At 40.6% G+C, this 26887-nt stretch overlaps 1 protein-coding gene across 1 annotated transcript; it reads left to right on the top strand.

Annotated features, from left to right (window-relative positions):
- URB2 (URB2 ribosome biogenesis homolog) lies at nucleotides 1–24383 on the top strand. Its single transcript, XM_015824398.1, has 10 exons — nucleotides 1–9; nucleotides 3476–3612; nucleotides 6521–6697; nucleotides 8275–11656; nucleotides 13647–13807; nucleotides 14934–15044; nucleotides 16164–16397; nucleotides 17409–17499; nucleotides 18911–19050; nucleotides 23786–24383. Exons 2-10 carry the CDS (start codon nucleotides 3487–3489, stop codon nucleotides 23981–23983), a joined length of 4620 nt encoding a protein of 1539 aa, XP_015679884.1. The 5' UTR covers nucleotides 1–9; nucleotides 3476–3486; the 3' UTR covers nucleotides 23984–24383.
- Nucleotides 24384–26887: the final 2504 nt, after the last annotated feature.

Below are 26887 nucleotides of genomic sequence, written 5' to 3'. Positions count from 1 at the left end.
GACTGATTTGTAAGCAGCTCTCATTCGGTTTGCAAACTTAACATTTCAGATAAGCGATTCTGAGGGGGAAACCACGGGGAAGCCCTTTTATTTCTTGTGTTAAAAGGCAAACTTTCCTGGAAGTTATATAGTCTGCTCTGAATTTACTGCTTCTTAATTTGGTTGGGGGTCAGTTGATGGCGAGGCATGGACCCTTAGCAGGGCATATGCTAGATATAACAGAATAAAAGAGTTGGAAGGGACCTTGGAGGTCTTCTAGGCCAACCCCCTGCTCAAGCAGAAAGCCATATACCGTTTCAGACAAATGGTTGTTCATTCTTTTCTTTAACTGTAAGTCATGCAAAGTTAGGTTGGATTGAAGTTATAGTTTAAAACATAGAAGGCACAAGTATGCCTGCTGATTGTATGTTTTCATGGGGCACTGTGTTGAAATCCTGATGTTAGCATTGGAACTGAATGATACTGAGATGGGATTGTGGTTGCTGTATGAAAACTACTGGCAGGGTGTTTGAAGTGTTTCTTACATGAATTTGGAAATGACAGACCATTTGGGTAGGTTGTTTCTATGTCTGGGGGAAGACACTATAGTAAATCTATAATAAAGTCTATAATAAGTAAGCAGTCAGCAAATCAGCAGTAAGAATCTGATTAGTTAATGTGCATATTCAAACTTAATAGTAAACAGGGGTTTGACAATGATAGAGACAAGAAACTTTATTGATTTGAACAGTTTTTATTGAAACAGTCATATCCCCATAATTGCATGGTATGTGTAGCGCTTATCTTTACCTTAAAGAATCAGTACCTTTTTCTGGGTGCTGCAAACCCTTTTTGGACAGTGCACTTGAAGTGCTGCTCAGCGTTGATATATATCTAATCTCTATGCACAGTCTCACTGAGGACACACCTTGCTACTATAAGAACAGGAAAAGGTAGGAGAAGGCTGTCATAGAATGAAGTGGTAATCTTAACATGACTTACTGTGCTTAGGTGCACTTGGTTAGCTAGTTGGTTTTCTAAACTGCCAGTTTGCCCTTTTCACTCTCTGATACTATTCTCTGAACCTATTTTCCAAAGTACCAGAAGGCAGATCAAGAAACAATAGATGGAAACTAATCAAGGAGAGAAGCAACCTAGAATTAAGGAGAAATTTTCTAACAGTGAAAACAATTAACCAGTGGAACAACTTGCCTTCAGAAGATGAGAGTGCTTTATCACTGGAGGCTTTTAAGAAGAGACTGGACAGCTACTTGTATGAAATGGTATAGGGGCTCCTGCTTGAACAGGGGGTTGGACTAGTGCTTTTCAACCTTTTCACAGATTGTACCATTTTTAGGATATGGAAATATTCGAGTACCATCAGTCGCCTAGGAAGGTGTCAAAAACTTGATGACCAAAAAAAAATGAAAAAAGTGATAAAAGTACAGGTAGTCCTCAACTTACAGCAGTTCGCTTAGTGACTGTTACTGAAAAAAATCACTTATGACCATTTTTCACACTTATGACCATTGCAGCATCCCCAGGGTCACGTGATTTACATTCGGATGCTTGGCAACTGATTCATATTTATGATGGTTGCAGTGTTTCAAGGTCACGTGATTCCCCTTTGCAGCCTTCTGACAAGCAAAGTCAATGGGGAAACCAGACTAATTAACAACTGTGTTACTAATTTAACAACTGCTTAACAAATGTGGCAAGAAAAGTCATAAAATGGGGCAAAACTCATTTAACAAATTTCTCACAGCAACACAAATTTTGGGCTCAATTGTGGTCATAAGTTGAGGACTATCTGTAGACCCACTTATCACACTTTTCACGAGAAACCTGTGCCTGTTTCTCTGTCATTAATCTTTGCACTGTTCTATCTCCTTCTCTCCCTTTGTCTCAAAGAAGCCTCTCTTCGTCGTATCTCTTTCTCTCCCTTTCCCACCAAAACCACCTCCTTTTATATCCTCTTCTTTCTTCTCCGCCTCCTCTTTTTCTCTTCGGTGCAACTCCAGCTGACTCCTCTCCCCCAAGCTCCATTTTGCTCCTGGAAGCGCCAATCAGCTGGAGCCGCGCACAGATCCTGGGCGCTCAGCAGAGCCCTGGCAACACAGCAGCTACAGTTGATTCTCCCACAAGCCTGTGCGGCGCTGCTGCTCCTTTAGTTCTTCCCCCCCACTATACACTGCACATGTATACATAACTGGAACTAGAATGTTGTTTCTCTGTCATATAATATTTGGGTATATGCATAATTCGGTATTTATTTTTGTCATTTTTATGTAGTATATATTGGAGGTGGTGACCCTTTGAGAGCTGTATGCAACAAAATTTCATTTTAATGTATGCCGATTAGTGTACATTCAAAGTGACAAAGTTATTATTCTCTGTTCTATTCTATTCCATTCTATTGCACTTTTTTTGTTACAGTGCTTTTCAACCTGTTGTATGTGTACCACCTGCTAGGTGCCGAAGTACCACCAGTGGTACGTGTACCACGGGTTGAAAAGCACTGGACTAGAAGACCTCCAAAGTCCCTTCCAACTCTATTATCTGTTGGGGATACAGCTTACAGCAGGGGTGGGCAACTATGGCGCCTTTATGATCTGTGAACTTCAGCTCCCAGAATGTCTGTCTCAGGAATTCTGGGAATTGAAGTTCATGTGTCATAAAGGGGCCATAGCTGCCTACCCTTGGCTTACAGCTTGATTCTAATTAGGAAAGAGCAGATCCTTCAAAACATTGTTTATTCTGCTGAAATGCTTATGAAAGGAAATCTAGGCATCTCTTAACATTAGATTATTTTTTCCTTCAGCAGATATTCTCTTTATTTCTTAAGCACCAGAAAAGGAATTTAAGGTCCCCCAGTGGTGTTAGAGTAACCCTTCAAAGTTGACTAGCATTTGTTTTTTATTTTATCCCAATATTACAATGGTGGACAGGCGGTGTAAATGCAAACTTGTAAATGACTACAGATAGTCTTTGACTTACAACCATTCATTTAGTGATTGTTTAAAGTTACAACAGCTTCAAAAAAAGCGACTTATGACCGATTCTTGCACTTGTGACTTGTTGCAGCATCCTTCTGGTCACATGATCAAAATTTCCGCACTTGGCAACAGCATGTATTTGCAAAGGGTTCCAGCATCCCAGGGTCACGTGATTGCCATTTGCAACCTTCCCATCTGGCTTCTAACAATAAAGTCAATGGGGAAACCTGTGGCAAAAAGATTGTAAAATTGGGCATGACTCACTTAACAACCACCTTGCTTAGGAATGAAAATTCTGGTTTCAATTGCGGTCATAAGTTGAGGACTACCTGTACCACCAATGAATTCTTAAGAGGTATGAGAATTGAATTATAGAACTTGCTTTTTTCAACCGGTATCAACTATACTGTAGACCGGAACAGATATGCAGCAGTTTTAAGGAGCTGTCATGAACATTTGGCTAGAAATATAATTAATATTCAGCTTGAAATAATTTTCAGGTGCTCCTTCCATGGCTGCAGTTTACTCTGGCATTCATCTGAAGCTGAAAAGCTCAAAGACATCTTGGGAGGACAAACTCAAGTTGGCCCGGTTTGCATGGATTTCTCACCAATGTTTCCTTCCAAACAAAGAACAAGTAATGTATTTCATTATATGTTTTCCCTTAAAACAGGGTCCTCAAACTTGGCCCTTTTATGACTTGTGGACTTCAACTCCCAGAATTCCTCAGCCAGCGTGTCATAAAAGGGCCAAGTTTCTGCCTTAAAAGATTTTCCATGCTGTTTTTATATTAGGGAGTCTTGAACCCGCTTGGCACTCTTTCTTCAACCAAAAGGGAGCTTAGTTATTTAAAACTTTTTAATCACTTATTTTATCTAAGTTTAAGTGACAGTGGATGAGAATTAATTTGATATTCGAAGAAGCATTTGAATAGCACAAATGTCAAATTGTTTTGTTTTTCATGAGAGGATGTTTTTATCACAACACACCATTCTTACTATATTTCTGTAATGTTAGAAATTGTGTTTGAAGGAAATGTAAATATACAGTACTGGATATTTTTGTAAACATCTAGTGCCTTTCTTTCACCATTTTTAAAGTTTACCTACCTTTAAGGCTATATTGCTGTTGTTGATAGTTGCGAAGTCGTGTCCGACCCATCGCGACCCCATGGACAATATTCCTCCAGGCCTTCCTGTCCTCTACCATCTTCTGGAGTCCATTTAAGCTCAAGCCTACTGCTTCAGTGACTCCATCCAGCCACCTTATTCTCTGTCGTCCCCTTCTTCTATTGCCCTCAGTCTTTCCAAGCATTAGGCTCTTCTCCGGTGAGTCCTTCCTTCTCATTAGGTGGCCAAAGTATTTGAGTTTCAGGATCTGGCCTTCTAAAGAGCAGTCAGGGTTGATCTCCTCTAGGACTGACCGGTTTGATTGCCTTGCAGTCCAGGGGACTCGCAGGCTACATTGTCTTTGTTAAAAATATTTCTTTCCCTAATGAAGAGTATATTTGGAGGACAACAATTTTGACCACATTTTAGGTGGATTTTTAAAGGAGAAAAGGGAGATTTCCTTGCCTTTTTGCAGCTGCTTCATGAAAAGATTTTGAGGACATGCAGAAGGTTGGAGAAAGAAAAGATCTGTAATTCAAGCAGAAACATACTCTTAACATTGGATTTCATCCATGAAATACCAATGTGCCATGCAGATATAGATCTTATTGCTTTATTTTATAAATTAGTACATTGTCCTTTGAAACCAAACTAAAAAGTTATTAACTCTGCCATCTAGTCACAATTAAGGATTCCTAATATGGTGGCACCTCTGATATTACTGGGAACATGGGACATATCCCTGGGCACACAAGGCCAACATTGACTGAAACCAGAGACATGTGATTTAGTATGCTATATAAGGACTGAATTTTGTTAAGTCTGTACATAGCAACTTATCTACAGTTAAGGGTCTGTTAGTAACAGAAAACCTTTTGTAATTTGTGAGAATAATTCATTATTTTCCATATTTAGGGCTGGTGGAGGGAGGCGGCGGGGGAGGCTTCTGCCGCCTGGTCACGGTGCAAGCCATGGGAGAGTTGGTGGAGGAGAAGGAGGCAGCAGCTGCCGCCGGGCAAGTGATCTATGGGGTGAAGCACGAAGAAAGCCCCTCCTGCGGTGCACAGCAGCAGCAGAGCCTTTCGCCATCACTCCCCACTGGCTCCAAAATGGTGGAGGGGGACCAGGCCTGCCCCACCCATCCTCCGTAGCATGGCAGTCCGGTTTGGGAGGGGAGTGAAAGGGAAGGTCGCCGAGCAAGGAATGGCCTGACTGGGGGGCCCTGAAGGAAGCGGGGTGCATGGGGCAGCTCCACCCCTCCCCCGCCTGCCTCGCCTCGTGGCGGCAGTGGCGCGACGTGCTTTCCTGCCCCATTGCAGCAGTGAGGTGGGACAGAGTGGGCAGGGTCCCAACTAGGGATTATTTTGGGGGTATGGCTTATATTAGGTGCACCCCAAAAAATCAGGGTAGGTCTTATTTTGGGGCTGGGGCTTATTTTTGGGGAAATACGGTAGTTATATACTAGTACAGTGGTTCTCAACCTTTTTAATGCCGCGACCCCCCAACCGGTCGTAAGTCGAGGACTAAACCGGTCGTAAGTCGAGGACTAAACCGGTCGTAAGTCGAGGACTAAACCGGTCGTAAGTCGAGGACTACCCAACCGGTCGTAAGTCGAGGACTTTCCCTGCCCGGGAGCGCCGCGCATGAGTGGTTCCGCCCCCTGCGCCGGCCAAGGCGTAGCTGGCAAGCGGCAGAGACGGAGCAGGCCGACCACCAGCTGGCCAACCCAAGGGAGGTAAGGCACCCGCTGGAAAAGGGGGAAAAATGGACCAAAAAAATGGCGGACAGCCTTGCTTGGCGACCCCCGTGAAATGGTTGATCGACCCCAAATCGGGTCGCGACCCATAGGTTGAGAACCGCTGTACTAGTAGGTCTTATCTATGTTTCTCTTTGTCATGTAAAATTAAATGTATTGTTCTATTGCACTGAAGTTCCTAGTATTTCCATGCATGTGAAAATGTAGCCTTAGTGTATTTTTGGAAGGGTCACATCATCCACATCCAATACATATAGAATCCAAATTTTAAGCTTAAATAATCTTTGATGGGAGTTTTGGAAACTGGGAGATGTCTCTGATTGTGAGGAAAAGAAAAGAACAAGAAAAGAAAAGAAAAAGATCATATGTGCCCAGATATAGTCTTACAAATACAGGCAGCTTTAGTTGCAAGCTATATAACAGATGTACAAGGTAGTGAGGACTGTTAATAAGGAAGTAGAATGAATCTCTGTGTTTTGATATTGTCATCTCTTTAATCGCAATACTGGAAGCCTGCCATTTATACATAAGTATTGAGTTGCCCTTCCATGTCCTGTATTAGTGAAACAGATCTGTTTATTTTTAGGAATCACATTATTTGCCTCAAACTGATTTGTGTCACTATCCTATCTAAAATAATCATTGTTAATATGTATGCATGGGTATTTTGGTGGATACAGGTCTTACTCGATTGGGTGAGTCATAGCTTGGTTTCCTGCTACAATAAGAAACTTGAATTGCCAGATGAAATAATTGAGAAGCTTTGGATTTACCTGGATGGCATCATTCACAGCAAAAAGCTGCAGAATCTCTTCAAGGATGGAAAAATGGTAACCCTGCGTTTTACAATTGCACAGGTATGTTTATAAAGAAATAAACTTTTACACAGATCCATCTTCCTTTGGAAATAGTGCCCAGATTGCTTTGAGACCTTGCTGACTATCTGCTGAAACTTTTCTCTTTAAATCACAATTTCTGTTGCAAATTTTTTTGCAACTCTCCCATAATAATCTGATACTTTCTGGAAGCTATATTTCTTTATGAACAGCTTTTCCTAGTTTAGCTGTCTCCAGTTGTGTCTTGGTTGCAACTCAAAGAATTCCAGCCATGGAATTGTTTGCTGTTACAACACATCTGGGAGATGCCAGCTTGGGCAATCCAGCAGTCATTTATAAATATCTATAAGCAAGTATGTATATTCAGCACATAGAAATATATTGGTACTCGCAGGAATATTGTCTGATACCAGTATGTTCAATAGTTAGACATTTTAACTTAGTATCACTATTGTACATTGTAGCTATAGATAGGGGTGTTTTTTTAAAGAATTAATACGTATCTTCCTGAGATAGAATTATGAATGAGAATTTAGAACAATACATTACACTTTTAAATGTACATACTAGATGCCATATCTTCCCAGCCAAAGAATATTGATTGTTACACTTGACTACTTACATGTTATTCAAGAACAAAATGCCACTAATTGTTGTAAAGTTTTAAAAGAGCATAATATTTTTGACTTCCGGAGATAGATAAAAGATGTTTTGTTTTTTAGTGGGAAAATATGAGAGACTATGAGAAGCAGATGGAGGATTCAGCTGATGTGAAACAAGACAGCACAACCTTGATATCGGTGTGCGTGTGTGTGTGTGATAGAAAGGAAATGCTCCCAGACTGCCTAGGGACTTTTAAGATTTCCAGCTTATATTTTTACCTGAATGTCTGTGGAGATTTTCAGTCATCCAAGTCATGGTTGTCCCAAAGGTAGTTTTTCAAAAGGCAATTGAACTTTCTTTGTTTTTGCTTGAAGATGTTTTGCTTTTCATCCAAGAAGTTTCTTCAGTTCTGACTGAATGGTGGAGAATGGAAGGATTTATATTTCTTGCAGTCATCTTAGCCCTCTTTCTGGCAGTCATTGAGGCCACTTGGAGGTTTATCTGTGTCCTCAGGGTCACCTATATTTTTACCTCTGAGTTGTATTAAATATGCCTTTCTGGATTCTGGTGTGGTTCTTTGTTCGTAGGCGCCAACTATGTGGGGCTTGACAACAAGAAATGCTTCTTTTGAGTGAAATTCCACTAAAACACACATTGCTTTAAAAATGATAAATTTTTTTTTTACAAAGTCATTGCCTGATTTGATTTTCACCTTTATAGAACCTTCCTTATCTCTAATCCATTTGTAAAGGATGTTTTGTCTGTCTGCTTTTGGATCCTCAAGATAAGGCTGAATTTCCATAATTACTGTCATTACAAAGAGCCAGAACAGATGGTAGTGCAATTTTTAAATGAGTAAAATGTAAAAGGAGGGGAAAAATTGTTTATATCACGTGATTTATCAGATAATAATAAATATACAAGAAGAAACTGAGTTCAATTTAGATACAGATCCTTGAACATAACTTCTGTTTTGTATCTTGTCTCGTCTTTAGGTCATAAATGAAAATCTTTCTCTTGCTTACAATCAAAAAACACTGAAGAATGTCAAGGCAGTGCTAAGCTGTTGTAGCGGCATCCTTTCCAAACCTCCTCTTTCGATAGTTTATACTGCAAAATTTGAACTTCTGGTACATCTTCTGAGTAAGTTGTCCTGGCTAACCTGTTGGCAGTTATCATCAGAAAATCCTGTATCCCTCCAGTTGTTTGATGTCCTTCAACTGAGCCTCAGGCAATATCTTCTAATCCAGCGGCAGCAAACCAATGCAAATCGCGTATTCGGACAAGTGATCCAACAACTGCTGCAGCCATGCCTGTTGCTTAGATACTTGCTAACAGTGAAAGTACGGACTGATGCAGCTGATGATCGCCTTCAGCCACATCTCAGCAAGGAAGTCCGAAATCATGTAGAGACTTTGCTCAAGGCTGGTATTTTCCAACAGGAGCTCTTGTCGTCCTACAGAGATGAGCTGTTGCCAGAGAAGGAATCTGTTGGCACAAAGAAAGGAGGCTTGAAAAATGTGCTTCTCCCAACCAATTCAATCCAGACTTCTTTAAGAGATGCCGCCTTTTGCGAACAAGCTCTTCATGGAAAAGTGGTAGCGCATTCAGTGCCTCTGCTTTTCAAGCTCTTTTTAGATACTTACAATAAGCCGGAAGACCATTTGGTCTGCTTTCACATGCTTACCAAACTTTACGACTGCTTACGGATTTCTTGCCTGCGAGGGAATCTTTGGGACAACCAGCTCCCAGCATCAGAATGGAGCTCGGAGCTGCTTGCAGTGGAGCAGCTTCTCAATTTGGTGCTGAGCAGTAATATTTATAATGTGGCTGCTGATCGGATTCGGCACAAGGCAGTCCAGTTTAATTTTTACCGTCAGTTAGCACAGTTGCTGATGAATCATTCGCAGGCCACCATACCTGCCTGGTTTAGATGTCTCAAGGCCTTGATTTCATTAAATCACTTGATTGTGGATCCTGATTTGGATGACTTGGTGGCCTTGGCTTGGATTGATGCAGAGGTCTTTGAACCACGTACAAAGAAAGCTCAGACAGCCCTTGTTAGCACTGTCTTCTCCACTTACACCAAATTGCGCCAGTTCCAAAATCTCTTCCAAGAAATCTTATCAGTCATTTTGCGTCCTGCTGCAGAAGAGTCAAGACTCCCACTGTTGCCAGCCGGTATCAGGGCCAAGCTATGTGAGTGTCTTTTGGATCTGCCATCCAACCAGGTACTGGATATAGTAGCCCTCGCGATGGAGAAGTGTCAGACTTTTGTCATTCCGCATGTCAAGGGGGATTCCGACACAGCCTCAAAGCTTCTGTCCATAAGCACATTGCTGTTTTCTGTTCTCTTCCACATGAAGAGTTTAGATGATTCCACTCCGTTGACTGTTGTGCGTCGTACCCAGAACCTCCTGGAGACAATGCGGAAGAATGTCATCCAAGTTTTATTTGACCTGCTGAAAAGTTCTGAGGCAGAAAAAACAGAACTTGAGCTTTGGACAGAGAAGATCAGTAATTCAGCTCTTCTTCTTGCTTGTGTCTGGGTAGAAAGCGATACTCTTTTTGTCTTAAACTGCAAGCAGTATAGCTCTCCCTTAGCCCCATTGCTTGATGATTCTTCTGAAGAAAACTGGGACTTCTCAGCCATGTTTCCTGGTTTAGATGCAGAGTGTTGGGAGAAGATAGATAAGCTGACAAAGGGCTCCTCCCCAATGAGCAGCTACTGTACTGAATGGCTGGTGCTTCAAAAAATGAAGAAGATGCTAATGCACACCACCAGTTGGACAGAGGCATTGCATCAGACATTGCAGAGTGCTGCGGCTTTCATTCTTCAGTCTGGAAGAGCTTCCCTGAAGAAAGAAGAATTGGAACCCTGGGATGGTATTGCAAGTAGTATAACTACTCTTACTTATCCAGTGGCACACTGGCACCTGGTACTCTCAAATCTTCCTGTCCTGTTTCCCTATCTTTCTGAGAATGATACAGAGCATATTGCGGAGGTGCTCCTGAAAACACTATTGGTTAAGCAAACCCAGGTAACTTTTGCTGATGAGGACGATTTCCTATTCACAATGGAGAACCTATCTAAGGATTTATTGCACAGCTCTCTTCTTCCAGAGCTGCAGATGCTGCACTGTTTTTTCCTAAGCCAAATAATTCAGCGCTGTGCTAGTCTTCTCTCGTCTACATTTCCAAATATTGCCAGTCAGCCTCTTCAGTTGCTGTGTGCAGGAGATACTCCGTGGTGTGAAGCTATCCCTTCTGGTCATGCAGCCAGCATAAGGTCTAGCCATGACTTTTCAGTCTCCTGGGCAGTTATGGAGAAAGTTGCTCTCAATGTACTGTCATTAGCGAAAGACGGCTCTTACGCTACCTTGGAAGAAGAACATATCAAAGAGCTCTTGAGTATACTAGAGGTCATTTCAGCATTGAATGTAGACAGCTTCTTTCCTTTGGATTTCACACGATGCTTTCTTCTGTTGATTTCTTTGACAGTTAATACCAGGGCAAGCATTTCTTCCAACAAAGCCTTATATTTAAAGTTTTTGGCAGCCTGCTTCCACCTTCTAGCATGCTTACAGGCCGGAAGACATGCAAACTCATCCTTCAAGGTTTTGCACGCTAGTGATGTTCTCAAAGCTCTCTTCACCTCTATGTTTGCAGTCTGCAAGACCTTTGGCGGAGTCTTGAAGATTGATGCTTGGGATGGATTTCTTCATGAGCTCCAAATCTTTTTGGAACACTATCTTCAGGTCATCCTAGAAAGGAGGCAGAGTGTGAAACTGAACCTGGAAAATTTCCTGTCTTTCATAACAAGTTGCCAACCATGTGATACAAGTTCTGGACAGTCTGACCATTGGAGCGCTGAAGCTGACCAGGTTGTTCTAGTGGCATTAATTTCATTGTGTCATGTTCTGGCTACGTACCTGCAACAACAACCGGGTGGAAAACTACAGATTTCAGGAATGCTACCTGTTTTTCTTAAACAGGCCATGTTGCAAACAGGAACAACTGTCAAGTTCTGCCTTAGAAACAACAGAAAAGGCCAGCCATTACCTTTGGCTTTTATACCATACATTACTATTCTTCTCAAAGCGGATTCATCTTGTTTTCAATCTGTGGTTCCTGCAGCTGGTGAGAATGAACTACAAGATCCCATGAAGTCAAGCAAAAACTGGCAGCTTTTTCACAGGGAACTATATCAAAGCTTTTGTGTGCAAATATTGAGAGAACTTGACTTGGCACATAATAACCTCCAGTTCCTTCACTCTGCTTTGCAGTTTTTGTCTGTTTTCTGTTCCATGCCGGAACTGTATCCACCACACGTAACTTCTGTTGCAGTATTTAATTCAGTCAGAAAACTACTTGCAGGTAAGGAAGTGCAATTCTTATTTCTTCACTCCTCTTCTAAAAATTGAAGGGAGATGGTAGATTAGAAACAGTTCCAGAGAGCCAGTGTTGAGCAAGGACCAAAAAATCAGCACCCAGGAATAATAAAGATTATGAAAGAGGTGACAGGTCAGAATTATTATGGATGGCCAGCAATGGCAGATTAATGGCATCTCTAAACATGCTTTTGTCTATCATGGCTGTGATGTGACTTTAAAATGAGGGTGAAGGTTTATTGTCCGAGCTTGTGGGTTAGTTTCCAAATGTTTCGTTACCAGGCTAGATAACATCTTCAATAGAGATTAGGAGATGTCAGTGTTCTTTTGTTTATAATCCTATTCCTTTTACCTTTATGTACTTCCTGGCCTGTTGGAAACACATTCAGTGATACGAATTTACCATAATACACCATAGTGTATTTTTGGTGGGCTTTGGACAATCTGCCTGATTTTCTTGTGGTTCCTAGAATTTTTAGGGCAGGGGTCCCCAACCTGTGGGCCATGGCCCACTACTGGGCCATGGCCGCTTGGCCACCAGGCCGTGTGAAGGGATGGCACTCACCCCCCCACACTCACGCTACCGCCACCCCGAGTGTCCCACCGCATAGCACCGCTTCACTCCAGAGCATTCCAACGGTGCTAGTGCCGCCCATAGTATCCTGCCGGCATTAGCGCCGCCCTACCCCCAAGTTTCCCATCGGTGCTAGCCCACTCCAAGCATCCCACCGGTGCTTATACCGCCCCCCCCCTTTGCACGTGTGCACGTAGCGGTTCCTGCCTCCCTTTCCAGGCCACCAAATCAAAAAGGTTGGAGACCTCTGTTTTAGGGGATAATGTTTGATTCCTTAAAGACATCCTAATCCTCTCTCTTTAGTACAAAACCGGTTCTAAAAGGTTGGGCCCTATCTGTTTTGGGGCAGACTCTAGGAACCATAATTGAGCTGTTGGGGATTTTTTTGGGAACACGAACTGAAGCCACCAAAAAGCGGCTACTTAAAATCATACAATTTAGGTTTTAATTTCTTTGAAAAAACAGTTGATCACTGCCAGTTGGATGAATGCAGTAAGATTTCATTGGCTTCTCCATTGTTGCCTGATATCAAACTGGGTTGGAGATGTTGTTTAGTTAGATCTCTTTGCTGGGCATGAAGAATATTGCTTCTTGTTTCCCCTTCTATCCTCCCCTATCCCAAAACAGCCTATATTGGCTGAGAGAGAAGCAGAGAGTTGTGTGGAATACAGTAATTACCTGATAATGGTGGCAGCTTGCCTAATTTAGAAGTTGGGGGGAACCAAGGGCTGTCTAGATGCAGCTTTTGGCAGTTCTACCATCATGGCCTATGATAAAGAATATTTAGCATGGTAGTTCAACAGTATCTGCAGAATTACCTTTTTTATTAATCTTGGAAAAGGAGCTTTAGTGGCATTGTGCTTCCTGGTGTGACTATTCCACTGTGTGAAATTCTGCTAATGCATTTTATAATTTACAAGAAGTTCTATTGATAGAAATAATTCGAGATTTTGGCAAGACGTACACATGACAGGAGAGGCTAGATTTTCCATCCTTCTCCTGCCTTCTGGGTGCAGAAAAGGAGATGTTGTTGGCAGTGCTTTTTTTCTATAAAAAAAAAAAAAAAGATGCCGGAACTCACACACGTCATACAACCCGCCTTGCCTACCCTACAAGGTTCCATCCAAAAAAGGTGCTGGAACTCTGTTCTGGGCGTTCTATGAGGGGAAAAAAAGCCCTGGTTGTTGGTGTGTGAGAAATGCTGTTAAGTCTATTGCACTGTAAAGAAAAAGAATGGGTTGGTTTGTCATTTCAATAATTGACAAATAAACGGGGGGGGGGGGAGTAAAGGAAAGTAAAGGGTAAAAGGTGAGGGAAAGTTTTGCGCTATAATAGTTTGGCCTCTATCAGCAGTTTGTGGGCCTTAAGAGTTTGGATGATGGTTTCTCTTGAACTGTTGCAGGTCCTGAAGTCACAGGCCAGTTGATTCAAGATCTAGATGTCCCCTTGACTGAACTGATTGCCCAGCTGGTGGAGAATGCTACCCTTGATGACTTTTCGACCATGTTGAGGCTGCTGATTGAGGGACTGAATGTTTGCAATCTTTGGAAACAAAATCCTGAAGTAGGGACAATGTTAATTTTTAAAAAAAATGTATTTGAATCCTTGGTGCTTAGTATTTGCCTTCAATCTGGTTCCATGCTTTTGAATTACTTTGTTTCTGAACAGGTTTTCCGTTTTTGTATTTTTTACATAGAGTATTTTTTTACACGAAGAAGGTAAAAGTTAAAGGTTTCCCTGTCTAGTCATGTCCGACTCTAGTGCAGGGGTAGGTAACCTTGGCTCTTTTATGACTCGTGGACTTCAACTCCCAGAATTCCTGAGCCAGCCATGCTGAGGGGAAAGGGAGAGGTTTCCAAGCTGAGCCATGCTGGCTCAGGAATTCTGGGAGTTGAAATCCACAAGTCATAAAAGAGCCAAGGTTGCCTACCCCTGCTCTAGTGGGTGGCACTCATCTCTGTTTCTTGGCTGAGGGAACCAGCATTGTCCGAAGACAATTTCCAGGGCCACGTGGCCAGCATGGCTATATGCCAAAGGTGCACGGAATGCTGTTACCTTCCCACTGAAGGGATACCTATATTATCTACTCGCATTTGCATGCTTTCAGACTGCTAGGTGGGCAGGAACTGGGCAGGAGTGGGATTTCACCCTGTTGCTAGGCACTCAGATCTTGAACCGCTCCAGCTGACAAGCTGACAAGCCGAGCCTCTTTAAGTGCTGAGCCATTGTGCCCTCTGCATGAGGAAGTTGGGATTAAACCCAGAAACGTTCTGAGTACCAAATGCGTACTCTGCCCCTAAATCTTATATTATAGGTAGTTCCTGAGTTACACGAGGGTTATTTTTTAGGATTTTTTGTGTAAGCGAATTATCATGCGTGACCAAAAATAATTGCCCCTATTCAGAAAAATATAATGTTGCAGTCTTAATAGGTTGATTCAATGCTTAAGTAATTGCTTATCTATCCAATTGTCTATGCACTGGCAAGCTTCGGAATGTTTTTTTTTAAATATGATTAGAATACAGGCATTTTAAGGGACTCACTTCTACATGTTTTTTGTATATTTAAATTTCATTTACTTTTATACAATCTTGGTTAACCTAATATTTTCTACATTGCATTTTGCTTGTATCTTTTATCTTTTTCTTATTTGCTTATTACTCTTATTTTCTTGGTGTGTCTTGTACAGATAGTATTATCAGCTGTTACCTTACTGAAAGTACTACTCAACTGTCTTCTAAGTGGAGAGAAAGAGAAAGTTTTCTGGTTTTCTACTCCCCAGATAATGACTGCTTTAGCTGTAAGTACCTCTGCTGCTGGATTAGGCATATGCTACTGAATTTAGGTCCCTGTTTATGTTTATGAATTGACACCCCCCCCCCCCAAAGACACAGACATGAAAAAGAAGCATAGACCTTTCATATTGTAGTCTTAGTCTGAGGATTAAAAACTAAATAGTTCACATCAACATTATCTCAGTGTTCCATGCTTTCTAAGTCTAGTTATTCCAAGAGCTTCCTGTATGGCCAAACTTCCTGGCTTTCTTGGCACTGGAATAATAGCCAGTGCTTCATTGCATGTAGGTCACTGACAACTTTGAACCCCTAGTTCAAAATATACAGGTTAATGGCAAGCAAGCACTTTGTGATATTTATTTATTTGCGCCGCCTTTATTATTTTTACAAATAACTCAAGGCACCGAACATATCCAGCACACATCCTTCCTGCTATTTTGTGCACAACGACCCTGTGAGGTGGCTTGGGCTAAGAGTGTGTGCCTGGCTCAAAGTCACCCAGCTGTGTTTCATGGCTAAAGCGAGACTAGAACTCATAGTCTTTTGCTTTCCAATTGATGTTTTAACCACTAGACCAGGGGTCTTCAAACTTGGCCCTTTTATGACTTGTGGACTTCAACTCCCAGAATTCCTCAGACAGTGTGCCCCCCTCTCTCTCCATGATCATGTGACAGCTGATTCACATTTATGACGGTTGCTGTATCCCAAGGTGTTCCAGGATAATGCGATTATGTTTTGCCACTTCTGATAAAGTCAGTGGGGAAGCCAGATTCACTCAACAACCGGGTCACTAACTTATCAACTGCAGTGGTTCACTTAACAACTGTGGCAAGAAAGGTCGTAAAATGGGGCAATACTCACTTAACAAGTGTCTCACTTGACAACAGAAATTTTGGGATCAATTGTGGTCGTACATTGAGGATTATCTGTATAGCAAATTTTCAGTGGCAGGGAAGGATGGTGGATAGGCATGGATTTATTGACGTTTCTGCCTTTGTGGAAAACCATACTAGAAATGACATAGCAGTTGTGCGATTTGCAGAGGGAGTTGTGAGGCTGGAGAAGCACCCCTCAACGCATATAGTGTGTGTCTTACTGTTTGTGTTTCCTTCCTCCTAATGTAGATGCAAATCAAAGAGGCTTCTCAAGCTCCAGTCCTGCTCCCTGTTCTTTCTGCGCCTATCCTGGAGGCAGCAGCTCTTCTTCTTAGGCGGGGAGAAGGGATTCTCTCCAATCCACATCATGTCAACCTTGTTTTTAATATTCTTTTGACTGTCCCTCTTGACCAGAGGGCGTATAACAACATCTTTCTGGGAATCCACGAAGTGCTCTTTTCCATATTGCAGTGTCATCCCAAGGTAAGGAGCAGGCTTAAAAATATGAAACACGATCTAGTGCCTGAGGGATAAAGCTGTATACCTCCCCATTAGGCTTTTTCTGTTATTGTTCACCTCCTGTTAAAAGTGACCTCAAGTTTAGAAAAATAATTTGAAAATGAAAGTTGGTGGCTTTTAGGATGGATAAAGTTGTGATGAGTGGGGGAAATCAGTTTAATGGAAACTATTGGATGGAGATTAAGACAAATGCTGTTTTTATTCTGAACAGAGGGTTCCTGGCACATTTCCAAAGATCCAGGAGCAATCCTGGATCTGAAAAAAAAAAAAGATGATGTAGCCATGAACACCTAATTCCCAAGGCATTTCCCTTCATCCCAAATACAATTGCTGTAAAAAAAACCCTGCATTTGTTTGGTAATTTGACTTAGAAGGCCTTCCGTCTTCTTATTAATTAAGGAATTAGCTTAGAATGAGTCGGAGCTATCTAAATATATTGTATGCTTTTCATCCATTTCTATCAGTATCTCTTGTTTCCATCCTTCGGATGTTTCAGAACAGTTTGCCTTAGCTAGAAGTTGACATAGCCCAACAAGAGAAGGCTCTTTGCATATCTTTTTAATATTTCTGTATGTTCTTTTCTACCAATAAAGTCCATTCTGTTTCTTCCTCCATCTTCTACCTATCTCCTCTGTTTCCCAGTTCCTTGTCCCTGCTGCTTTACTCTTTAGAGTATTCTGGATTATCTCCCTTGCAATATTTTTTAAAAAATGTCTTGGAAATTCCTCAATCTGACTACATCTTTCTCATGCATGTGGATGCTGCCATTGTGACTGCAGGTTGGTAGGACCCTGCCCTGATGTTTGATATAGATGATAGATGATTATGGATTATTGTTTCATAAGTAAAATACTATTCCTTCTGCATTCTCAAAAGCCAGACGTAGCCTTGAATCCTGCCTTCAGTCTCTCTTATTTACTTTGAGTATGGATTTTTGAATCTCTGCATTTTAATGTCAATGTACTTGTTATGCAGGTGATGCTGAAAGCAGCTCCATCTTTTCTGAACAGTTTTCATCGATTGGTTATTTCTGTAATGCACGAAGGGAGGCAAAAAGGAGACAAAGGTTTGACATATGTTATCTTATATTCCATTTTCATCTTGTTCTGCACTCCTGTCCTTTCCTGACTGTAAAATTATGTTGCATGTCTGGAAGAGTCTACCTAGCCACATTTGAGGTTTATAGTTGTTCTGTGTGTAAGTCTTCCTGGGTTTGAATTGAGTCCATCAGTTATTAACCAGGTATGATTGGAACCTATAGCTATGATCCTAACTCCCACCCTTAGAAATAAAGACCATTCAATATATTCTGAGTGAAAATCCATACTGGATCAAAACTTATCTAGACCATGCAGTGCTTTCCTGCATTGCTAAACATTAGGGAAAGATAAAAGCTGTAGGCACTATTTGGATGCCAATTACTGCACAAATCATTTCCCCCAAACAGAATAAGCATATACATAACAGTAAAAGTGATTTTTTTTTTCTAAATATTTCCCATGAGTACTTACGTTTTAATTTTTGCTATGTAAGGCTTATAGAAATCCAGGGGCAATTAAAATATTTCCATATTGAATTACTACTTGTTATTACATCCTCTGAGTTTCAGAGCTGAGTCCTACTGGTATTCTACTGGAATCGCAAATGTAAGAGGATAAATTCAGCAACCAGAAAAAAAAATATACAGTGGATCTAATTATACATATACTACCCTCAAAAGTGTACACTCTTCTTTCTCATATTAGCATGCCAGGGAAGTTATTAAGTGTTACTTCAGGATATAACTGGCCCAGAACTATGAGGAGCTGCTTATAGAAAGCTTTCATATGACCATCGATATACAGGTAAGTCCTCGACTTACGGCCACAATTGAGCCCAAAATTTCCATTGCTAAGCGAGACAATTGTTAAGTGAATTTTGCCCCATTTTACGACTTTTCTTGTCACCGTTGTTAAGTGAATCACAGCAGTTGATAACTTAGCAACAGGGTTGTCAAGGGAATCTGGCTTCCCCGTTGACTTTGCTTGTCAGAAGGTCGCAAAAGGGGATCACGTGACCCTGGGACACTGTCATAAGTATGAATCAGTTGCCAAGCACCTGAATTTTGATCACATGATCATGGGGATGCTGCAACGGTCGTTTAGGGTGAAAAACTGTCCAAAGTCGCTTTTTTCAGTGCCCTTGTAACTTCAAGCGGTCACTGAATGAACTGTTGTAAGTCGAGGACTACCTGTATTCGCTCCTATGATTTGCTGAGGGATGGGTGAAACATAATTACCTCACATCCCTCCGTATAATGCAGGGGTAGGCAACCTCAGCTGTTTTATGACTCATGGACTTCAACTCCCAGAATTCCTGAGTCAGCTATGCTGACTCAGGAATTCTGGGAGTTGAAGTCCATGAGTCATAAAAGAGCCGAGGTTGCCTACCCCTGGTGTAATGCAATAAGTAAATCTCAATACATTTTGTTTTCCAAGGGTCTGTGGATGAACTTGAAGCTATATTGAAATGTGCTCAGTTGGTGGAGCGGATGTATAGTTACATTGCTGCAAAAACTGAAGACTTCACTCTGCTGTCAGCCTTCATCGTGGCCCGATATGTGACAGAACTGCAGAAGGTAATAACCCCTCTATTCAGCCAAAAGACAAACAGTTCTTAGTTTTAAGAAATGGGAAGTGAGGAATACATTGACACCGATGCATGGGAAAAAACATGTGATACATTTCCTTATTGAGTCTCATGTCACAAGATGGCCTGTCCAAATCCAAGTCTTTTAGCAGTGTTGGACTATAGCTTCCATCATCCTCAACTGGTAAGTCTGTTGGAGGGGTCATGATCTGGGTCAGGGGTCTTCAAACTTGACCCTTATATGACTTGTGGACTTCAACTCCCAGAATTCCTCAGCCAGCATGCCTGTCTGAGGAATTCTGGGAGTTGAAGTCCACAAGTCATAAAAGGGCCAAGTTTGAAGACCCCTGATCTGGGTGGTTATATTAGTGACGATAGTGTATCTGAAGTGTATTAGGTTTAGAGAAGTTGTATTTTAGAATATTGAAAGACAGTTTTAAAAATGATTAGGATTTCTGAGTCTATAGTACTTCCAAGATACTTAGAGTGGAGCAGAGCAGCTTAAATACACTCATCCCCACTTCTTGGACATCAGCTTTACTAAAATCAGTAGGATTTGTTTTTCATAAACTGCACCTAAAGTCAAAATGCAGGATATGTGCAATAGGCACTTGTCTTGGACAGCTTTTTAATTCTAAAATCGTGTTTATTTGAGAAAGGAAATTCTGTCTTTGCAAAACTTTTGATTGCTCCACCCTGTTTATTTTTTCTGTTGAGCAGTAATTTCCTTATCCTTCTCACCTGGTGAGAAACAATATAGCTTTCATTTGCTCACTGGATTCCTCCTGATTGGCCCTATGGTAATTGAAATTCTCAGTCATTCTTTTTAATGAGGGGCAAATGCTTCTTTCGATGAGAAATTAATCACTGCAAGTGACTCTGGTTTTTAACATAGTTCGTACTGTATTGTTCAGGCTTTTTTCCTCAGCTGGCATTTCAGAAAATGACTCAGCTGAGCTAACCTAGGCAAAGCATTAGTTTGGCCAGAGGGAATGTGCTTCAGATCAGCACGTTTCCTTTTGTCATGCACTCTGACTCATTCCCATATTTTCTCACTTTGCAGTTGCCCCAGTTTTTCATGATGTCTCTATTGGAAAACCACGTTAAAAAAGGGGATTCAGTATAATGTCTCACTGACTAGGGGCAAACGTCTTAACACTCATGCACTGAGGCAAATTATTTATTTATTTCTTAAATTTATTTGCCTAGATGGCTTACAACAAAATTAATTTGTTCTCATGTTGTATACTGCAGCATGATAGAGCAATATGAGAATAAAAGATGGATGGGTGGAGAAGCAGGGGATAGGTGGGGTTTACTAATAATCTGGTAGCCACCTCCTGTGTGGGTCCTCTTCCATTGGATCCCCAGACCAATCGGCAGAGCCAGGTCTTCCAAGTTTTTACAGAAAAACAGGAGGGTGAAGGTAGATCTCATGTTGGAGGGTAGGATGTTCCAAGGTGCAAGTGCTACAGTAGAGAAGGCTTTTCTGGATTCCGCTAGTTGGAGTTCTTTGACCAATGGGATCCGTAATAGGTCCTCTCTGCTGGCATGAGTGAGGTGGGCTTGTCCTAGAGGGATGAATTGGTTCATCAGGCAGCCTGGACCAAATGTAAAAGAAACATGTGAAATATATTTTATAAAAGATGTAAAATATATGTAAGATATAAAATATAAATATTAATATAATTATATAAATATAAAAGAACTGGAAAATAAATGAGATTTTTCTGCATAAACACTAGTTAAAGAATCAAGCATGCAAGAGTTGGCTTTTTGCACTTCTTTTAGAGGCCTTGTACTGTAAATCTGTCTTTTTCTCGTTTCTCAGCATTACTTCTATTTTCCTTTTATTATTGTAATGCTTATATAAAGCAGGCAAACCAATGCATTCAGACCAATCCAGATCAGGGATCCCCAAGCCCCGGTCTATGGACCGGGACCAATCCATGGCATGCCAGAGATTGGGCCAGGCAAACAAGAAAAGCTCCATCCGCGGGATGCAGGCAGCACGCAAAACCATCTCTCCCCTCCCCCAGTCCATGGAAAAACCTCTCTCCATAGAACCAGTTCCTGGTGCCCAAAGATAAAGAAATTAAATGCATTCTACCTTACCTGCATTATCAATTGGACTTCAGTAGTAAAACTAGTTCATGCAAAATTTTAGTTTACTTTTTTAAAAGCTTTTAAAAAACTCTAGGTAAATCCATTTGAGCTTTCCTGCAGGCAGCTTGAAGACTGTAACAGCAGGATCCTTGCACAACATTATGCTGGTTTTAAAGCTGGTTTTATGTTAACATTGATGATACCACTTTGTTAAAAATTGTGAGAAAAATGGACCATTTTCACAGTATGAATGGGTTCGAACACAGCTACCTCGGATGTTATACTGACATTCTTCTTTTTCCCCACTGTGCTGTCATAGCAATTAGAAATTTAATTCATCAGAAAAAACATTTTATTACTTGCCTGAAGAAGAGAAGAAAAAGCGTTAATACAAATGACAGCCCTTTCTTTAATTTCTGTTCCTAGGAAGTTAGTATGGCATGTCTGGCAGCATGAGACTAATCTGGGGTTTGGGCACATGGAGGGAGGGAATACTTTTGGTGGTAAAAATAGCAAGATTGCCTCTTGAGAAAGCCACAGCAGGAAAATGTTGCCAGAGCTGGCATTTTACTCAGATGGCGCCCCCGGTCCTGAAATTCAAAAGGAATAGCCAGGAATCATGTAGAGCAGGTTTGATTTCCAGAGTTGTCTTTAGCTTTGGTGATGTTACCGTTAGAAATTTTTGGACTGCATAAGAAAATGTTGGATTACAAAGAAATAATATATAATGAATTTCTCAGTTGAGCAGATAAAGATAAAAGGGGGTGAGTATTACTAATACTGGAAAGAGTGTTTCTCCCCCCCCCCCAAAAAAAAAGCTTGATTGAATTTGGTAGACTTTAGATAAGTACTTAGTAGGATTCTTTCCCAGATAATTGCTAACCACGAGTGCAACCGCAGTTTGGGGAATATTTTTTCCCAATCCAAAATTAATCCAACAAAATGTGATGGACCCAATATAACTACCTAGAAGGAGTCCTTCGGTAGACAAATGAGGAGCCAACTGAATAGCTTGATTTCAAGCTAGACATCTGGGAATGGTTAACGAGATTTTGTTCATAAACGATACATTGCAGATTCCTCCTGCCCTAACTCTCTCTCGAGGAGACTTAACAGCTGAGGGGGCAGAGTGCTTGGTAAATTCTTGATGATTTGAGTAGAGAGATGAGGGCTTTTGTCTTTCCTGTGTGAGAAACCCAGCAATTAATGGTTGCTTTCAAAGTTACATTTATATATATAAAAATCCCCCTCCCCCAAAAAATTGAGATCGGTTCTGGAAGTAATCAATTCCTGGACTGAGTATATACTTGGATGCATCATTGCTCAATAGTCTGCAAATCTTTGTAAAACAATCCTGAATGCTGCAAAACTATGCTTTTGAAAGAGCATGGCAGTGTTCTTATTTAATGTATGTTATTCAGTGTTACATTAAGTAATCCACATAACATTAATCCATGCCCACATATGAAAAAAATGAACATTGGTCAGGTAGGTTTTAGTATCTTGATTGTTGTCTTTTTTAATAAAAATTTTGCATAACTTAAAACTTGTTTGAGTTTTGAATGTAGCATTGTAATTGACTCAATGCACACTGACTTGCTCATAAGAGTCCATGGTAATTTTTGCCAAAATTTCTCAGTTGTGGGATCTGACATCATCCAGGAATCAACTACTAAGATCCTGATCTACTTCCTGTCTATCTGTAATATATCTAGGGCACATTTTATCCTCAATCACTGAACCATTTGATTATTCTACAGGTAGTCCTCTCATTATGACCACAACTGAGCCAACATTTATTTTGCTAAGTGAGACATTTGTTAAGTGAATTTTGCCCGATTTTATGACCTTTCTTGCTACAGTTGTTAAGTGAATCACTGCAGTTTTTAAGTTAGTAACAAAGTTGTTAAATGAATTTGGCTTCCCCATTTGCTTATGAGAGTTCGCAAATGACCTCGGCACACTGAAACCATCAGAAATATGGGTCAGTTGTCAAGCGTCTGAATTTTGATCATGAGGCCATGCGCATCTGCAACAGTCGTAAGTATAAAAAATGGTCATAAGCCACTTTTTTCAGTGCCATTGTAACTTAACGTTGAGAACTACCTTTCTATGCCTGTAGATGTTTTACTGTTGCTCTATCTCTTCTATTAAATTTTTTTTTTTTACTGCTTGTACTTTTGATGTGGACATTTCTGTCATTCCCTCTGGTATAAACTGATAAAATTGGAAGAAAAAGTGCTTTCATATCTGAGTGTGTCAGTCTTCTCAAAGGAGAACAAATACACCCAGGCATTCCTATAGCGGTATTTATTTTTGTTATGCAGTTTTGGCTGCTAAATAATGAAGTTGTTCGTTATATACACAGAGGAATAAAAATACATTTTTTTAAAAACTGACAATAAAAATAGGTTACTGTTTGGTAAAGAAACCACACAGGTCTTTCCCTCTTCTAATTATGTTTTAAGGTTGGAGTCTTTATACCTCCACAATCTTTGTCTTAATGCAAGTGGGATAATAAATGAATGATTCTCTTCAGTGCTTTCCATAATGAGAGTGTATGTGTGTCATTAATCACTGGTAACAAGCTTTAATAAACCAATTTATATTCCCTCTAGGTGACTTTGCATCCAGCTGTAAAGAAACATCTAACAGAAGGGATCTATCATATCATAGATCGCTGCAAGGAACGGGACATCAAATTCTTAACTATCTCTCTACCAGCAGGTGTGAGAGAAGTTTTCAAGGAACTCTATCGCGATTATACTCATTATTACAAAGCTTTAAAGCAAGGAGATGAAAAGTACAAAGCATGAACTAATTAGTCTTCTGAGATCTGGGTGAAGAGTCTCCATCTGGATGGGATGAAACCTGCTTTTCTTCGGTGTTAAGTCATTTTATTTGGAATGAGAAAACCGTGTGCCTGGAAGCAAGGCTGTACGGCACATTTCCTCCGCGTTGGCGATATGAGTAAACCTCTGCTTTTCCAGGGTTACACGCAGACATTTCTGAAAGAAATTGTATTAAATACTTGTACATAGCAAGGACTGTAGAGAAAAAAAATGTATTAATGGCCCAGAATTTTGAGCTATGAACGAACATCAATTTCCCCCCTTTTTGCAATAAGGGATAATGGGTTCCAAACTTTTCTTTTGACAGGATAGTTTGGCTGAACATGTTTATCTTATACCTGTAAAATATTGATAACCATTAAATTTAACTAGCTTTTTAAAAAAAAAGAAAAGAAAAAAATATGGAGCTGTCTCTCTTCTATATCCTTAAACCAGATTTTTCCTAACCTGATCCTTCCAGATGCTATAAATCACATCATTTCTTACCTGCACAGCGAAGAGGTAGCTGGAAACGAGGAGGCTTTTGAAGGAAATTAGTACATATTTGGAGGGTGTATTAGAGCCACCATTACAAGACATATAACATTTTTAAAAATTTCTACAAAATGTGTATTCTGTTATTGGCCTGTCAAGTTGTCATGTTATCAGAGTCCCACTGAGACAGGGATAAACACCCCTAGAAACTATATTTTTATTGTACTCTAGGAAACAACAGTCATGTGAAATAATTGACAAGTTTCTGAGAAAGCAAAGGTAAGTAATTCAGAATTTATGAAGACTTCAAACTTTTCTGCTGTCAGCCCTATCGGTAAACTAGACAAAGAAATAAACACTAGATAGGTAGTCCTTGACTTACAACCGTTCATTTAGTGACCATTCAAGATTACAATGGCACTGAAAAAAGTGACTTATGGCCGTTTTGCATAAAACCATTGCTGCATCCCCATGGTCACGTGATCAAAATCCAGACACTTGGCAACTGGCATATTTATCATGGTTGCGGTGTTCCAGGATCATGTGATCACCTTTGGCGGCTCTCTGGCAAGCAATGGGGAAGCCAGATTCACTTAACAACCGGGTTACTAACTTAACAATGACAGTGATTAATAACTGGCAAGAAAGGTTGTAAAATGGGGCAAAACTTACTTAACAACCATGTCACTTAGTAACAGAAAGTTTTGGCTTAATTGTGGTTGTAAGTCAAGGACTACCTGTACTTTTATTGAAACTATAGTAATAACTAATATTACTATAATGGTACTAGTATTACTATAGTAGTAGTATTACTGTAGCTAGTAATAGAACCTTGTCACTGAGCGAACTGTTGTAAGTCAAGGACTACCTGTACTTTATCACTTTTTTTCCTTTTTTGGGGGGGGGTCATCAGGTTTTTGACACCTTGCTAGGTGACTGGTGGTACTCGGATGTTGCCATATTCTAAAAGTGGTACAATGGGTGAAAAGGTTGAAAAGCCCTGATCTAGTCCAACTGCCTGCTCAGGCAGGAAACCCTATACCATTTCGGACAAATGGCTGTCCAGTCTCTTCTTAAAAACTTCCAGTGTTGGAACATTCACTGCTTCTGGTTAATTGTTCTAACTGTCAGGAAGTTTCTCCTTAGTTCTAGGTTGCTTCTCTCCTTGCTTAGTTTCCACCCGTTGCTTCTTGTCCTGCCTTCAGGTGCTTTTGAAAATAGCTTGACTCCCTCTTCTTTGTGGCAGCCCCTGAGATATTGGAACACTGCTATCATGTCCCCCCTCGTCCTTCTCTTCATTAAACTAGACATACCCAATTCCAGCAACCGTTCCTTATATGTTTTAGCCTTCAGTCCCCTAATCATCTTTGTTGCTCTTCTCTGCACTCTTTCTAGAGTCTCAGCATCTTTTTTACATAGTGGTGACCAAAACTGGATTTGGGAGCTTAACTGGGATGAGCTTAACTCATCCAAGGGCAAATTTAAAATTAGCATTTTTGTCCTTCAGGATGAAACTGGCAAGATTTGGGAGCTTAACTGGGATTAAACTCCCAAATCTTGCCAGTTTCATCCTGAAGGACAAAAATGCTAATTTTAAATTTGCCCTTGGATGAGTAACTCCAAAATAGGAAGCAGGAAGACAAGCACACAAGCCATTTTTCTTCCCTTTGTAGAACAGATATACATATTTATTATCCCCTGAAGCCCGTTGCAGTGTAAACCTTTTGTCACAAGAGGGGGTTGTTGTCAAAAATCCACCTAGCCACAATTTCATTACAAGCAGAAATGCAGCAAAGGAATGGATATATAGATATGCTCAGGGCGGGATCAGGCTCTGCTTTCTCTTGGCATTTTAGCCACTGGTGAATGGCAGCAGGGAAGTTATCCCCCCAGAAAAGGGCCCTGGTGGAATACCCAAAGAAAGTAGGATGTAAAATATCCCAGATATGCTTTTTTACGAGGCAACTGGACTTTCTTGTTTTTCTTTGAAGACATTTTGCTTCTCATCCAAGAAGCTTCTTCATCTCTGACTGGATGTTGGAGATAGACATCATCTATCAGTTAGCTGACTGACCCCTTCTATGGCAGACCTCTAAAAGTCTGTTAAAACAACCCTCATCTGGAGGGATCTGAACTTCAGCGAAATGTCATCATTGCCTTTTTGTTTCGTTTTTATTGGTTTTGCTTTTATATGGTTCCTCACATTCTTAGTTCTCATCTTTATATTTGTATCGTGGACATTTTAATCTTACTGATATGGTTTATTATATTGCTAAAGAGACCTTTAGAAGTTATGGGGGTATACCATGTTACTAAGTAAATAAATACATTTGAAACCAATAATTGACTTTGTTTCAAATTTTGGTTAGAACTGCTCCATCTTCACTTAGCTGT

Source organism: Protobothrops mucrosquamatus, unplaced genomic scaffold (genome assembly GCF_001527695.2).
Source record: "Protobothrops mucrosquamatus isolate PMUCROS unplaced genomic scaffold, P.Mucros_1.0 scaffold2221, whole genome shotgun sequence".
NCBI lineage: Eukaryota > Metazoa > Chordata > Lepidosauria > Squamata > Viperidae > Protobothrops > Protobothrops mucrosquamatus.
Note: the sequence above shows the minus strand (reverse complement) of the source record. Positions and strands in the feature narration are given on the sequence as shown.

Bases quoted from the DNA above. Each gene is read 5' to 3' on its own strand.
- URB2 (XM_015824398.1), top strand. From the start codon at position 3,487: ATGGCTGCAGTTTACTCTGGCATTCATCTGAAGCTGAAAAGCTCAAAG. The intron at 16,398-17,408 runs GTAAGGAGCAGG...CTTGTTATGCAG, and splicing joins TATTGCAGTGTCATCCCAAG to GTGATGCTGAAAGCAGCTCC. The intron at 17,500-18,910 runs GTTTGACATATG...TTGTTTTCCAAG, and splicing joins GAGGCAAAAAGGAGACAAAG to GGTCTGTGGATGAACTTGAA.